Source organism: Dipodomys ordii, unplaced genomic scaffold (genome assembly GCF_000151885.1).
Source record: "Dipodomys ordii isolate 6190 unplaced genomic scaffold, Dord_2.0 Scaffold52, whole genome shotgun sequence".
NCBI classification, from domain to species: Eukaryota; Metazoa; Chordata; class Mammalia; order Rodentia; family Heteromyidae; genus Dipodomys; species Dipodomys ordii.
In genome coordinates, this window is record NW_012267268.1 from 11935373 (window position 1) to 11949289 (window position 13917).

The following is a 13917-nucleotide window of genomic DNA, read 5'->3' on the forward strand; positions in this document are numbered from 1 at the left end:
GCCTCTAGAACTCACATCCCGATTCCCTGTCCCCACCCACTCCTTTTACCCTTTTTGGCTTCTCAGGTTGGACTACTGATCTTATCTCAATAGTACTTCCAACTACTCTTCCAAACTGTACTCAGGCCTTCTCCAATCCCTGTCTTGCATTTCTAAAGAATCTCCTTTGCAAAAAATCTCTTTCCTGAAGTGTCATCTTGCCTATCTCTCACCCAAGCAGCTGACTCAAATCCATGATAGTGATGGTGGAAGAAGGAATAAGACAAGGAAAAGGAAGAGAAGAAAAGGAGATATGATATGTATTGGATTTAGCCATTCATATTCTCTCTTTTATTTCTAAGGCCTCAGCTTTTATATTACCCAAAAAATTCAAATGTATTTATTTAGAAGATTTGAAAAATTTTACCTTTGTTTCAGTAAAAAAAAAAATTGTGCTTAAAAAATATACAAGTATTTGAAATCATTATTGCTTTAGATGATTCTGCTTCCTGAAAAGACCTCCACTCTAAATGCTTGAACAGATTTAGCTCTGTAGCTGCTTTGGGGGTAGATGCTATTATTCAGGTATTTGATTTGAGTAAGCAAACTCTCCTCATCTTTACCAAAGAAACTAGCACACCAATCTAATAAAAGGCAGGGCTGTGTTGTGATTAACCTTCTACCACTAAGTACAAGGTTGTGTGCTAAGTTTTAGAATGCTGAGTTCCTTGATGACAAATGATGGAGAAAGGATTCTGTTCATATTGACTACATTACAACAGCAGGACTGGGCCAACTCTCCCATTCCTATCCCTCAGGAGATGGTCACTGGAGGTGACACTGGTCTAAGTTTGTTTGGCTTCTCTTTGATTAGTCTCTAGGGCATTTATCACATTCCGTGAAAGAAACATTTAATTTAGATGGCAGTTGATTTGTGTCATGAGATTTCAAGTGACAGAAGGCAGAGTTATGTGTGTGTTTATAACTTCTTTGCTTTTAAAAGATTAATGTTGGGCAAATATAAATCAAAATACTGAAAAGAGGATTGGGAAGATGAAGCAGGAGCTTGTCCATCTGAGTGATAGATTGAGACATGTAATGGAGTATTTTCATCAGCTAGAAACACAATGAGAGAATGAAGGGTGGAGGGTGATGAAACAGGGATAGTGGGTGGATATGGTATTACTTCCCCAGGCACAGAGAAAAGACAGCCAAGGGGCAGAACCAGGGGCAGGCATCTTTCTGTTTCCTAATGAGGAAGTGAACTAGTAACTCCCCTAAGAGCCTTTCATACCCTAATACCCAAAAAACAGATAGTGAGTAACACAATGGAAAGATTCTGGCTTCTGAGGCCCTGAATGTGTGTGTGTGTGTGTGTGTGTGTGTGTGTGTGTCTGTGTGTCTGTGTGTCTGTGTGTCTGTGTGTCTGTGTCTGTGTCTACACCTGACCATGTGTGCATCATATGAAGCCTATAGGGATACAACAATACCGTTCTTGGTATCAATGTAGTTTTACTACATTGGACACCACCCCCTTGGGAGCCCTCCAGGGAACTCCATTATGCTGACACTGCTATAAAGGAGGGAGCTGAGAGTCAAAGACATGTGTAGATAGCTGGGACATCAGGGAGCCCAGAACTCCTGCCGTCTCTCTGTGCCAAAGCCCATACTCAATACATTCCCCCACCCACATCGGGATGGGCCTTAGAAGCCCTCAAAGGTCACAACTGTGAAGAACAGCCTGGCTTTGTCTGCACCCTGACCTGGTAGCATGTTCCCAAAGTATAGACCCAAGCACCCTGTTCTTAGGCTATAAAACCCAGACTGGTTGTTATAAGAGCAAGGACTCTTTCCCTGCTATATGTAGAAGATACTGGGTTTCTGCAGAAAGAAAAAGGCTTTGCTATCTTTCCAACAAGGAGGCCAGGAGCTGAAGAGCAGCTCATTTCTGTCTCCCTGGTCAGTTCACATGAGGGATGGGGAGGAGTGGAGATTTATGGGAAGGGAGAGTGGAGAAGCTGCTTGGTGATTGGATTGTATGGTGAGAAGGTAAAGTCTTAGAATTCTTAGGCAACTGGAAGTAGTCCTCTTCCGGGAGGAAGAAGTTACCATATTTTGTACAGGGAATATTGAGACATCAACTGACCATTGACCAGATAAGCTGGACATACGTCCATTCTTGAAAAGTTGGTTCCAAATCTGGGGACTTTTCCTGAAGTCTTTTAGGAATGTGTTAGCTTCAACATACAAAAGGACTGATGTAAGTTATGTGGAAATCGTAGCCAGTTCTAGTACTGTACCAGGAACCATAATGTCTCACATGTATACTATAGACCCAGATATCTAGCCTTCATCATTGTCCTCTTGGATGAATGGTCACACTGAGGGAAGGAAGCTCTTTCTGATTAGCACAGTACCCTTCCCTGCAGCCCCAAAGTCTCTGGAGGCCTTCTAGATGCAAAAAGAGAAGTCTCTAAAGAACAAGAATGGACGCCCTGCTTCCAATTCCAAGGCATTTCCTTTCTTCCAGGACCTGTCATCACTGTTTCCTTCTAGGACCTGTCACTACTGCACTCCTGCCCTCTGTAGCCCTCTGTGGCCATCTTGCTGTCTGTGGGCCATTTTGGCCTTTCCTTTTTTATTGTCTTCCATGTCTGCTGTGGTTGGGGGACGTTTAATCCCTCACCAAGAGACTCTCCTGTGTTTCTTCTTGCCCTTCTGACCAAGTCCATAAGCTCAGGAAGGCTTTGTATCTGCCTATCCACCCCATGAGTAAAAGAGAAAGGCACTTCCCACATCCAGTGAGCAGAAGGCTACACCTCCTGGAAGCCCAGTAACAAAGCATGCCTAACAACATCATCAGTATTTACACGTGCAGCCCGATCGAGGACATCTAGTCATGTAATTAGGTACCTAATTGTGCTGAAAATGCAATTATATGATTTTTAAGTGAATTAAGTCCTCCAGAGAAGTGGTGAAGATTAGAGTACATGATCCAGCTGGAGAGCAGGGACTTCAGAGGGCACAGCAGTGTGACCCAGGCTGTGCAGGGGGTTGGGGGATGAGTATGAATGTGACTTAGCATGTATAGGCATACACAGGCACACATACATGAGGACATCAGAATCGCCTCCGTGTTCGCAGGACTGCATGCCAGGAGCATAATAAATGGCAGCTATTAGGGTCACTGGAAGCTCAACATACAGCTGTGGACTGTTTAGTGACTTAGAGAATCTCACAGAGGTTTATTTATGCATCAAGAAAGAAGCCGGTGTATGGAAAGAAGGGATGATGACAGAATCTGAGGGGACCTTTCAGAGGATTTTTCTATGTAGTATTGCTCATTTATTCTCCTGGCCTGTGACATGGCCTGAAATGCAGTTCTTGTGCTGTGGCATTTCAAAAACCAGCACCTGTGGCTCACGCTTCTAATCCTAGCTATTTAGGAAGCAGAGATTAGAGGATTGAGGTTCAAAGCCAGCTGAGGCAGGAAAGTGCATGACATTCTTGTCTCTAATTAACCATACAAAAACAGTCAGAGTTGGGGCCAGAAGTGGTGGTCAAGTTGTAGAGCACTAGCCTTGAGCAAAGAAACTGCTCAGGGACAGCATCAAGGCTCTAAGTCCAATCCCCAGAACCAGCACACGCACGCGCACGCGCACACACACACACACACACACACACACACACACACACACACACACACACACACACAAAGGACAAAGGCTTAACAACTATGAAACATTTTACTAGAGATATGAGTATGTCCTTTGAAGTCTGTGGGGTTGATGTAACCTCTTTGAACAGTCGATAGACTAAGGGTGGGTTTTATATTTTGAAAGGGTTGTAAATAAATACATGAGCACATAAGAATGAGCAACAGAGATGATAATTGGCCACAGATGTGATGTGTTTACTACAGAAGTGGACATGTTTACTACATGGCATGGCCCTTCATGAACATGCTTGCACACAGCCCTTGAGCAGAGCCAGGAGGGCTTCTCCAAAGAGGTGAATTTAAAGGATGAGCAGAAGTTCAGTCTCTATGGCTAGGACAGAAACTATGACTTCCAGGATGTTTCCTTCTGGCCAGCTGCCCCCAAAATTGAACAGTCAAGCAGCAAAACCTGGTGGACCAGGCAGTAGAACACACAGCCATCCATCCAGATGTATCTGGCCTGCCACCAAACATGGAACAGGGAGGTTGCTTTGGCCTTCCTCGAGCCAGTGACTTTGGCCTTTGTGGAATGAAAAGGTCCAGATTAGGAAGGACAGGTGCAGAGGAGGATGAAGAGATTGAAAATGGCCTCTGGAATGAAAAGAGATAGAGCAGCTGGGAAAAGGATGGCCAAATACACCTTGAACATTGCAACATAAGGCTCCTTCCCTTGAGTTGGCAATCAGAGCGAAAACTGGCTTCTACTTGAGAGATTCCAGCAGCTAGTATGGAAGTTAGAGTCTCTCCAGTCTTTAGAGAGATACCCCAAGCTGGAATTCCTGAGTAGCTAGCTGAGAAGCCTACCAAAGGTTATCTCAAAGCAAGAAGAACTTGTGTGCTATTGCCCCACGATTCCTAATCCCTCTCCCTGTGAGGTGTGAACTGAGCTTTCTTCCACCTATAGAAGGTTCTAGCCAAGTATATTTGGCCTCCAGACACAGCTCAGCTTCCTCTGTCCACAGCTACAGGGGAGAAGGCAGAGGATTGACAGCCGTTCTTCTTCATGCTGGGTGCTACTTTATGGAAATGACTGTCTGCTTCGAGCATCTCCTCGTCAGGCTAGGCAAGAGGTGTGTGAGCACAAGACTCGGGGGTCATTCAGAGAGGGCGGCCAAGGTCCTGATAGCCAATGTCAGTCCAATCTTGTTACCCAGTGGAGCACAGAGGTCAGGATCCTTCACAGACATGGTTTTCAAGGTTCTGAAAAATAATAGCTAGTTCTCCTTTTTCCTTCTTTCCTTTTCTTTCTTCTTTTTGTTCATGGTACCAAAGTTTGAATTCAGGTAAGAAGGAGCTCTATCACTTGAATCATACCACCAACTTTTATCCCTTTAACATTTTCGTTACTTTTCAGACAGAGCTTCATGCTTTCTGTGGGAAGTCAGCCTCAAACCACCACCCTCCTACTTTTTCTCCCATGTAGCTGGGATTATACGCATGTACTATTCCCATTGTGCCTAGCTTGTTTGTTAAAATGGGGTTTTATTACCTTTTCCTCCAGGCTGGTCTTGAATCACGATCCTAACATTATTTATATAGTCCTGGAAGCCTAGGGGCCTGAGAAAAGAAGTCAGGAAAAGAAGCCTCTTGGCTCTGGAGAAGAAAACATTCCACATGATTGAATTGTGTAAGCAGAGGCTTGTACCCAGAAGCTGTGTCAGAAAGGGGTATCTCTGCCCTGTATAGCCTGGTAGTCTTGCTCAGGACTTGCAGATATGCTTGTCAGAAGAGAATGGAGAAGAGAAGCAAGGCTGCTGTAACTCACAACCCTGGTCATCTGGTCCCCAGGCCTTTTCTGCCTACCTCTCTCTGCCCTTACTCCTGACCTCTTCTGCAAAATATTTGTACCTGACCTTAATGTTTACAGCACAACTTATCTGCTTCCATTGAACTACAAAAATAAGGAAAAGAAAAACTGATTGACTTGTGCCCTAATCTAAACATGGAGCCACCCTCTTCGAAGTCTAGGATGATAGTAGGAAATCCACAGTGAACTTTTCAAAAGTATAGACAGATCAGGGTGAAGTCATCACTCTCCACATGAGATGTCTGCTCCCAGGGTGTGGGGGGATTGTGTGGGGTTCACAGTTCACTAAGAAGACAGAAACTGTTTTCCTGTATTTTCTACCTAGAGCAAAGAAGAGAGGAACCACGGGGTCTCTACCCACAGCCTGCCTAGTGTTTTTAGAAAAATCAAATTCAAAAGACAAGAAGAAAAATAAAGTCAGGAAGAGCGGGAGGAGAAGATTGCATTCTGACTCCTGGGGAGGCTGGCTTAGGACACATCTCCTCAGCTCTTTGGGTTGGATAGGGGGCCTGGTATCAATAGACCACTGCACAGGTTCAGCCCTAAATCATAACAACAGCTCCCAAAGGGAGCTTGGTAGATTTCTGTCCACAGTGGGCTCTGGCTTTAGCCCATGAGAGAGGAGAGCAACTACTTAACTTGTAGTTTAGTATCTGGCTATCAAGTTGACTTCTATGTAAGAGAACAGAGAGGAAGCTGTAGGGAAGTAGAAGACCACATACAATGTTAGGTGAGAGGTTTGAGTGATAGATGAGGATTATAAATATGTTTTTATTTTCTTCTAATATAGGATTTCCTGTGCTCTCCGAGCCATCTACAAAAATCTGTGGGCTGCTTTTACTATGGGAGGGAGGTGGAGGTTGCTGTTTCTGAGCAGCAGTGCCAGGCAAGACAGGACATGGAGTAGAAAGAGGAACGCTCAGTGGACCTACTTGTGAGCTGTGGGGCAATCTGACTACTTTGCTCTGCATTTTGGTACCCTTGTTCAAGGTGACCTATGGGTAAGTTCAGGACGATCAATTCTACCTTGAGAGTAACAGGCATGTTATGATGAGTCATTAGATTAGGTGCACATAGGCCTTAGCTGTACATTTATTATGCAGTCCAGATGAATGCACACACTGAGTGTGAGCAGGTGACACCCCCACAAGGTACATCCAGTAGCTGGCTGGAGCCAATGTCTAACACACAAGGACCAGGCATCCTAACATTTGGATCTCAATTGAGCAGCAACCTCCTGCCCCAACCCAGAAGCCTTACTAACCACTCCACAACCCAAAGGCCTCTTTCCCTCCAGCTCTGACATCTGCCAGCATTGCCACTCACCTCAGCAGGCCAGGCTTTGATCACCTCCTCCAGGAAGCTTCTGGTAACTGAAACCTGCACTTAATATGGAACATGTTGCTAGGTACTAGAGCAGGTCTACTGAAGGAAAGAATGGGAAAACAGTTCATTTCTTCCCTGTCATAGGACCCAGGAATCCTGGGACTGAGTTAGATGGCTGAGTTTTTTCTCTCACATCGCTGTCACTTCTGCAAGTGCCCATTTGGACACTGTATCACATAGAATACGAGCAGCTAATTTGTCACATAAGTGTTACCTTTCCTCAGCCAGATCCTGGGGACAGAATCTATCATCCCTCCTCCCTCCCTCTCAGCCTAGGGCCTGGTTCAGTACAACCTGTTTCTCCTTCTGTGGCTAGCTTCTGGGGGAAATGGATGGCTTGGTAGTAAGCTGTTCACTTATTTTTGGGGTGCACTTCCCTTCTGAGACCCAGAGCTTGAGAGCCACATCCTCTCTGGGAGCAAGAGCAGCAAATCATCAAGGAAAAGTAAATTTATTTGACCTTTCTCACCAAACTAAAAGTCAGCTAATGAGCTCCAGATGTCACCTGTCAACTTAGCTGGCACAAGGACATTGAACAACTTAAAAGAGCAAGAAGGAAAAGCCCCAGCATCAGCCAGAGAGAACTCTTCGTACCTTCCAAAGTTACCCTCACCTGTCCTGCTCCCGAGCCCCCATATTAGACTCACAAAAAGTCCTTACAATCTCAGAGTGCTAGGAAAAGTGACTTTTCTACCATATTTGTAGGGTCCTTGAACTTTAGACACTCTGGGTAACTTGTCTAGCACAAGGCTCAGTAGTATATGCTATTGCTGTTGCTGCTTTGCTGTCTTCTGGTCTTGTCACCTTCTAATTGAAGGAACTTCCCAAGGACTCCTAGCACTTCCTTTCTTGGTTTGTTCTCTCTTTTCTGTTTTGTTGTGTTTTGTTGATGGTACGGGGGCTTGAACTGAAGGTTTCATGCTCACTTGGCTTGAGCCTCACCTCCGCTTCCAGGTTTTGCTGGTTATGATTTGTCTGCCTGGTTTGGCTCTGAGCAGAGAACCTTAGATCTCAGCCTCCTGAGAAGGTAGGATTATAAGCCTGACACATAAGTACCCAAAACCCTTTTTAATTTTAAAGCTAAAAAACAAGGACTCCTCCCAGGACTGAGTATTCAAGTATGACTCCATCCTCACTATCAGCTCTAAGAAAACTCATTCCCTGGAGTCCTTGTTCTACATCCTGAATTCTTCCCTCCTTGCTGAACCAGATGGGCAGTGGAAGACAGGAAGAAGGAGCTTCCTCTGCAATCACCAGGGCAGAAAGGGAAATTATAAGAAGTAGACCAGGAGATACAGGATAAAAATAGCTTTTCAGGAAAAAGTAAAGCAGCCCCACAGCTATGGCTTGAATGCTTGTTCCCTGAGTTAGATGTGTTAGAAAGTTAGTCTTCAGAGTCATATGATAATGATACTTGAGAGGGGATCTGGATCTCATGAATCTATCCATACATGAATGAATCCGTGGGTTATTAAGGGACTGGCTGCTATAAAAATGAGTTCTCTCTAGCAAACTTACTCTTCCTTGCCATTGGATGACCTCTGTCATGTGATTATACGGCTGAAGCCTCTTCTCGGATGTCAGGGCCTTTCTTGTGGGCTTCCTGGACTCCAGAACCATGAGCTAAATAGAAGTATATTCTTCATAAATTATAGTCTTTGATATTCAGTGCCAGCAATGGAAAAGACTAAAACACCAGCACAATGCCATCTGAAAGCCCAAGAGATAGAAGGCTCTTGGAGGCCATGGAGGATTCTGACATCCATCCCAGGTCTAGCACCTGACCCCGGCACCCCACCAACATCTGAGCAACACCACTGGTCCCCAAAGATACAACTACAACTGAGGTTCTACACTGTTATCTGCATTCACACTGCTAACTAAAACAAAAACTATCACCTGCATTATAGGACAACACCTGGGTGCTCTGCTGCCTCCCAGGGACTGCCTCCTTTCACCAGGTAAGCACCGGTGGACTTGGACTTTGTGGTATGAGGAAGGAGGCATGACCAGCAAGTGGCAGATGCCATGGAAGAACAGTTATTCTCAGATTCTCAAACGTATGGATGGTGAAGGGAGCAGTTTAGTTAATTCTGGTTCCTTCAAACATTCAATAATTTTCATCCAAAGCCAGGCATCCAGCCTGATGCTGCCCATAGAGCGAGCTCTGAGTAGGGCAAATGTGGTGCCCGGACCTGTGGAGTTTCTAGTCTGTTGGAAATTTAAGATTTAGAGGAGAGTTGGGAAGAAACAATGGGACCTTTTGAGTCTTTCAGACAGCAGGCTCTCTCACAGCTAGGTAGTCGCGGGATAGGCTGCAGGAATGTGTACCTCCTCTCTCATAGTATTCCAGGCCCTTGTGGGTCTTGAAATGAAGCCAAGAAATGTAGCCCAGTTAGGCCAAGTACATATCTCTCCTGGAAGCCAGGATTCAAAGGCTGTGCACACTCACTCCATGCGGCCTGAGCTTGAGGTGTTGCCTCCTGATCCTTCTGGGTTACCTATATGACCCTCTACAAATGATCTTTTCTGGGGTTTGGTTTTCCAGTCTATTAAGTACAGGTAATAATAGCCATCACAGGGACTAAGTTAAATTATATTGGATGCCAAGAACAGTGCCTGACATATAACAAGCAATTGCCAATTGTTTTGAAAAGAGGAGGAAATAAGGCTGAGCTGTAGCTCAGGGGCAGAGTACTTCCCTAGCAGGCACACAGCCCTGGGTATTTGAGATTCTGTAACCATCTATGTTAACTTAGCAAGGTGCTGTTTTTACTTGCTGGCTTGTAGGGTGCTGGGTGACTGAGAAAGGTCAGGGTTCCAGCCAATAAAGCCTTCATTAATGCCCTCTGTGAATATTTATTGAGTACCTACTATGTGCTGACTAATTCATAGGCTACATGTGTCCACATTTTATGCCAGAGTCCAGCATCCACTTGAACCTGCTGGCTTCTGGTTTCAGATTTTCCTGCTTCAAATACTTTGAATGCTAAATCCTCTTTTCTACCTGGCTCAGTCTCCCCTGCCTGTGTATCCACTCTGTCTCTTTGCTGGCTTGGTTCCTAATTTTATTCCCTTTGCACTCTGGGAGCCATGCTGGTCCCAGGCCCCTTAGGCTAGCTGTGGATCTGCAACCTAGAGACTGTCCCTCACCCCTGCTCTGGATACCAGAAGCCAAGATCTAATCACACAGAGCCATGTGGCAGCCCTGAAGACAATGACTTCATCACATTATAGTTTCAGTGATGACTTGAGCAGAAATGACTATTACAGGAGCACCTTTCTGTGCTTTAATATGCTTAGCTGTTGTAATAGGAACATCGAATTTTCATGTTAGCAGTGCTGTTTCCCTGTTCTAATAAATCCTTCTCACTTGTTTCTCAAAGGGGAGTAGCTCTCCTGGATATACTCCTTGCTGGGTCCAAATCTTTAACATACTGGGAAACACACTCAATATTTTGGATCACACAGGGTGGTCCTGCACACAGGCAATCAATGGGGAGACCTAGCAAGGTCTTGAAGAAGGCTCTTCTTCAAGAAAGCAAAGGAGGTTTTCTAGAGGTAAATGTGACAGTGAAGTCCCAGACTCATCCCCTGCTTCAACCCCATCTTCCACCTGTGAAATGGGCCAACAACACTAGCAATCACTCAAGACTGCTTAGAAAGATCAATAGAAAGCCCATGGATTGGGAGAATATTTTCACTACCCATACAATGGACAAGGGTCTCATATCTAAAATATACCTGGAACTTAAAAAATTAAATCCCCCAACAACAAATCCTCAAAGAAACAACTACCTGATTAATAAGTGGGCTAAAAGCTTAAAGAGAGGCTTCTCTGAAGAGGAAATAAGAAGAGAAATAAGAACAGACACTTGAAGAAATGCTCAACTTCTCTAGCCATAAAAGAAATGCAAATCAAGACAACAACATTGAGATACTACCTCACCCCAGTCAGAATGGCTTTAATTAAGAAATCTCATAAAAAACAGATGCTGGAGGGGATATGGCCAAAAGGGAACCCTACTGCATTGTTGGTGGGAGTGTAAACTTGTTCAACCACTTTGGAAAGCAGTATGAAGGTTCCTCAAAAGACTTCACATAGAGCTCCCCTCTGACCCAACAATCCCACTTTTGGGCATTTACCTGTATGGAACCAACCTAGATGCCTCTCAGTAGATGAATGGATCAAGAAAATGTGATATGTACACACACACACACACACACACACACCGGAATTCTATGCCTCCATCAGAAAGAATGCCATTGCCCCATTTGTTAGGAAATGGAAAGACTTGGAAAAATTATATTAAGTGAAGTAAGCCAGGCCCAAAGAAACATAGGTCCCATGGTTTGCCTTGTTTGCAATGACTAGTACATATCTATGACAAGCAGAGAAGGGCAAAGACTATGTACATATGACCATATGAGATGAGGGTAACTGAAATGTACCCCAAGACACGGACACAAGGGTTTTGTCTCTCTCTCTCACTATTTTTTATTGTGAAAATACTGTACAGAGGGGTTACAATTACATGGGCAAGATGAGTACATTTCTCATCAAGCATTGTAGCCTCCTCCTTTGTTTCCCCTTCCCATCCTTTCCCATCCTCCTCCTGTCCCCCCACCCAATCCTCTCCGCCACCCCACACCAAAGTTGTATTGTACTTATAATGCACTATGTGATTCTTTTGTTTCTTTTGTAAGTTCTTCCCCCACAGTATAACCCCTGTTTTCACTGTATTTGGTTTTTCTGGTGATCTGCATCTTGTGTATACATTTTTGTAATTTGAGGAGGGGAAAGGGTATCCCGGAATGCTTAAAAGGGGATGCAGGTTGACCATTGTAATGATGAGACATACAGGACACTATGTTGAAAATGAACTTTACGATGTTGGGGTGGGGAGGGAGGAGTTGAGGAGGTAGGGAGGGAAGTGATGGTGGGGGAAAATCAAAGGATAGGAAATGTACTCATTACCCTACTCACGTAACTGTAACCCCTCTGTACAATATCTTTACAGTAAAAATATATATAATTTTTAAAAGACTGCTTTGAAGGACACATGAAACAAGAAATTGGAACTAATCACAATCCAGTGCCTGAAGGAGCAGACTGCCCATTAAACACAGACTGTCCATTAAACACAGTAGGGCGCCTCACCATCCATGCCACAGATACCTAGTGAGCATCTACCAGATGTGGGCACTACCTTCATGCTGGGATACAGCAAGGAGATGGCAAAGTCCTGGAGCAACCTGGAGTTCACAGGGTGTTCCTCAGCCTGGTCAGCAACCAAATTGAACCTAAGCCAAGTCTGTCCACCTCAGTCAGGGCTCTGTGCACTCAATGAGCTGTTCCTATCCACTTGGGCCACTCAGAGCTGCTTACAGACACACAGTGGGTGCAGCCTGGAGCTAAGGTGTTGCGGGATGTGGGACCTTCCTCACTAACCAAGCCCTTTCTTTCCTCTCCACAGATTCAGGGATGTCAGACAAAATGATGGACATCGCCATCATTGCTGGTGAGTTTCCACAACTGGGTCCTTCTAGCAGCCAGGAAAGGCATATTTATTATGGCAGAACCAGCCTAAAGCTCTGGGGGTGAAAGGGTGACTGTGGCCAGAGCATCCATGCCCTCAGAAGGGCCTTGAAGGTAGAATGGGAGAGTCTGGTCCTGGTAAGAAATGTCCAGCATGGTTCCTGGTGGAGTAGGCAAGGTAGAGAGACCATATCAAGAGGTACCCTGTTTCCACAGGGCTTCAAGTTAGAGAGGGAGTGACTTGAGCAGAAGAGATTACAGATAGAGGTGAATGGGCAGGGGACTAAAAGGGCTGCCTGGTCTTCTCCCCATCTCACACATCCCACACTAACCCCAGCCCCAGCCTCATGCATGCCTCTGTCCTAAAGGAAGTCTGACCTTCACTTGCCTGTATTGGATCCTACGCAGTAGCTTCTCATTGGTCACAGCTCTGAACCAAACTTCAGTTCAGGAGCAAGCACATTTAGAAGATACCACTTATTCACTTCTTATGTTTGAGACCTACACTTCTTACTAGCTTATTAATAGCTCAGGGAACTTCTTTAATGAAATGAAAAACAGCAGGAAGCCATCAAAGACACCTGTTCAGTTTCATTTAACCCAGCACCCTCCTACTCACTGGATCCTGAGCCTGCTTTTACTCAGCCAGTATTGTTGACCTTGTAAGATGTAAGTGTCCCGCTGCACGCAGCTGGAAGTTTAGGAAATAGTTCCACAAAAGCGGGACTTGGCAGCAGTTTCAGCCTTCTCATATTCCCCCAATGACCCCTTGAATAAACCTGTATTCCAATAAAGACAAAGGCTTGTTCTGCAGCCTCAACTCACATGGCCAAATTCAAAACACCACCATAAATTGCTGCCCTTCAGCTCCTTCTAAAATCTCCTAGTCTCAGCCCCCATACCTCCTCCTCCCAAGGCCCTGAATGTTATCCCTAGTGATTTACCCCAGCATACCCTTTGCACCAACCAAGTCCAGTTGCTCCTTTCAGACTGGGGAAGTCCTTGGGCATACAGCTAATGGCCACAGGCTAGGGTGATGCCACTTTCCACCATGAATCCCCAAGCACATTTAATAACTCTCATCTTCCTGTTTCCTACCCCACTCCTCTAAAGAATAGCCAATTCTTGCTAGTCTTTTGAGACTTTTCTAATTTTACCACAGAAAGTCTTGTACCCTGGAAAACTCTGTAGTTGGGATTGTCTGAAGAAATAAAAATTTGCCATTCCACAGACTCATTGTTTTTAAACTGCTCAATCTGCAAGGATCATGAAGCAGGGTTAAGTCTAGCCAGCCTGTTCTAGCCACAGTGTCCAGTGAAGGCAGGGAGGGAGGGAAGAGAGAAGGGAGAGAGAGGAGAAAAGGATCCTTTCAGATGAACAGACAAGAGGCTTGCACAGCTAGGCAGAGAGCAACAAAAGGAAGGAAGGAAGGAGGGAAGGAAGGAAGGACGGAAGGAAGGAAGGAAGGAAGGAAGGAAGGAAGGAAGG

General features: G+C 45.0%; 1 protein-coding gene across 1 annotated transcript in view; it reads left to right on the top strand.

The window, feature by feature from the left end:
- Positions 1-13917, top strand: part of Gypc (glycophorin C (Gerbich blood group)) — a 33060-nt gene that overhangs the window by 18128 nt on the left and 1015 nt on the right. Inside the window, exon 2 of the mRNA XM_013020742.1 lies at positions 12368-12412. Coding sequence (XP_012876196.1) covers positions 12368-12412 — 45 coding nt within the window. The remainder of the gene's footprint in view (positions 1-12367; positions 12413-13917) is intronic.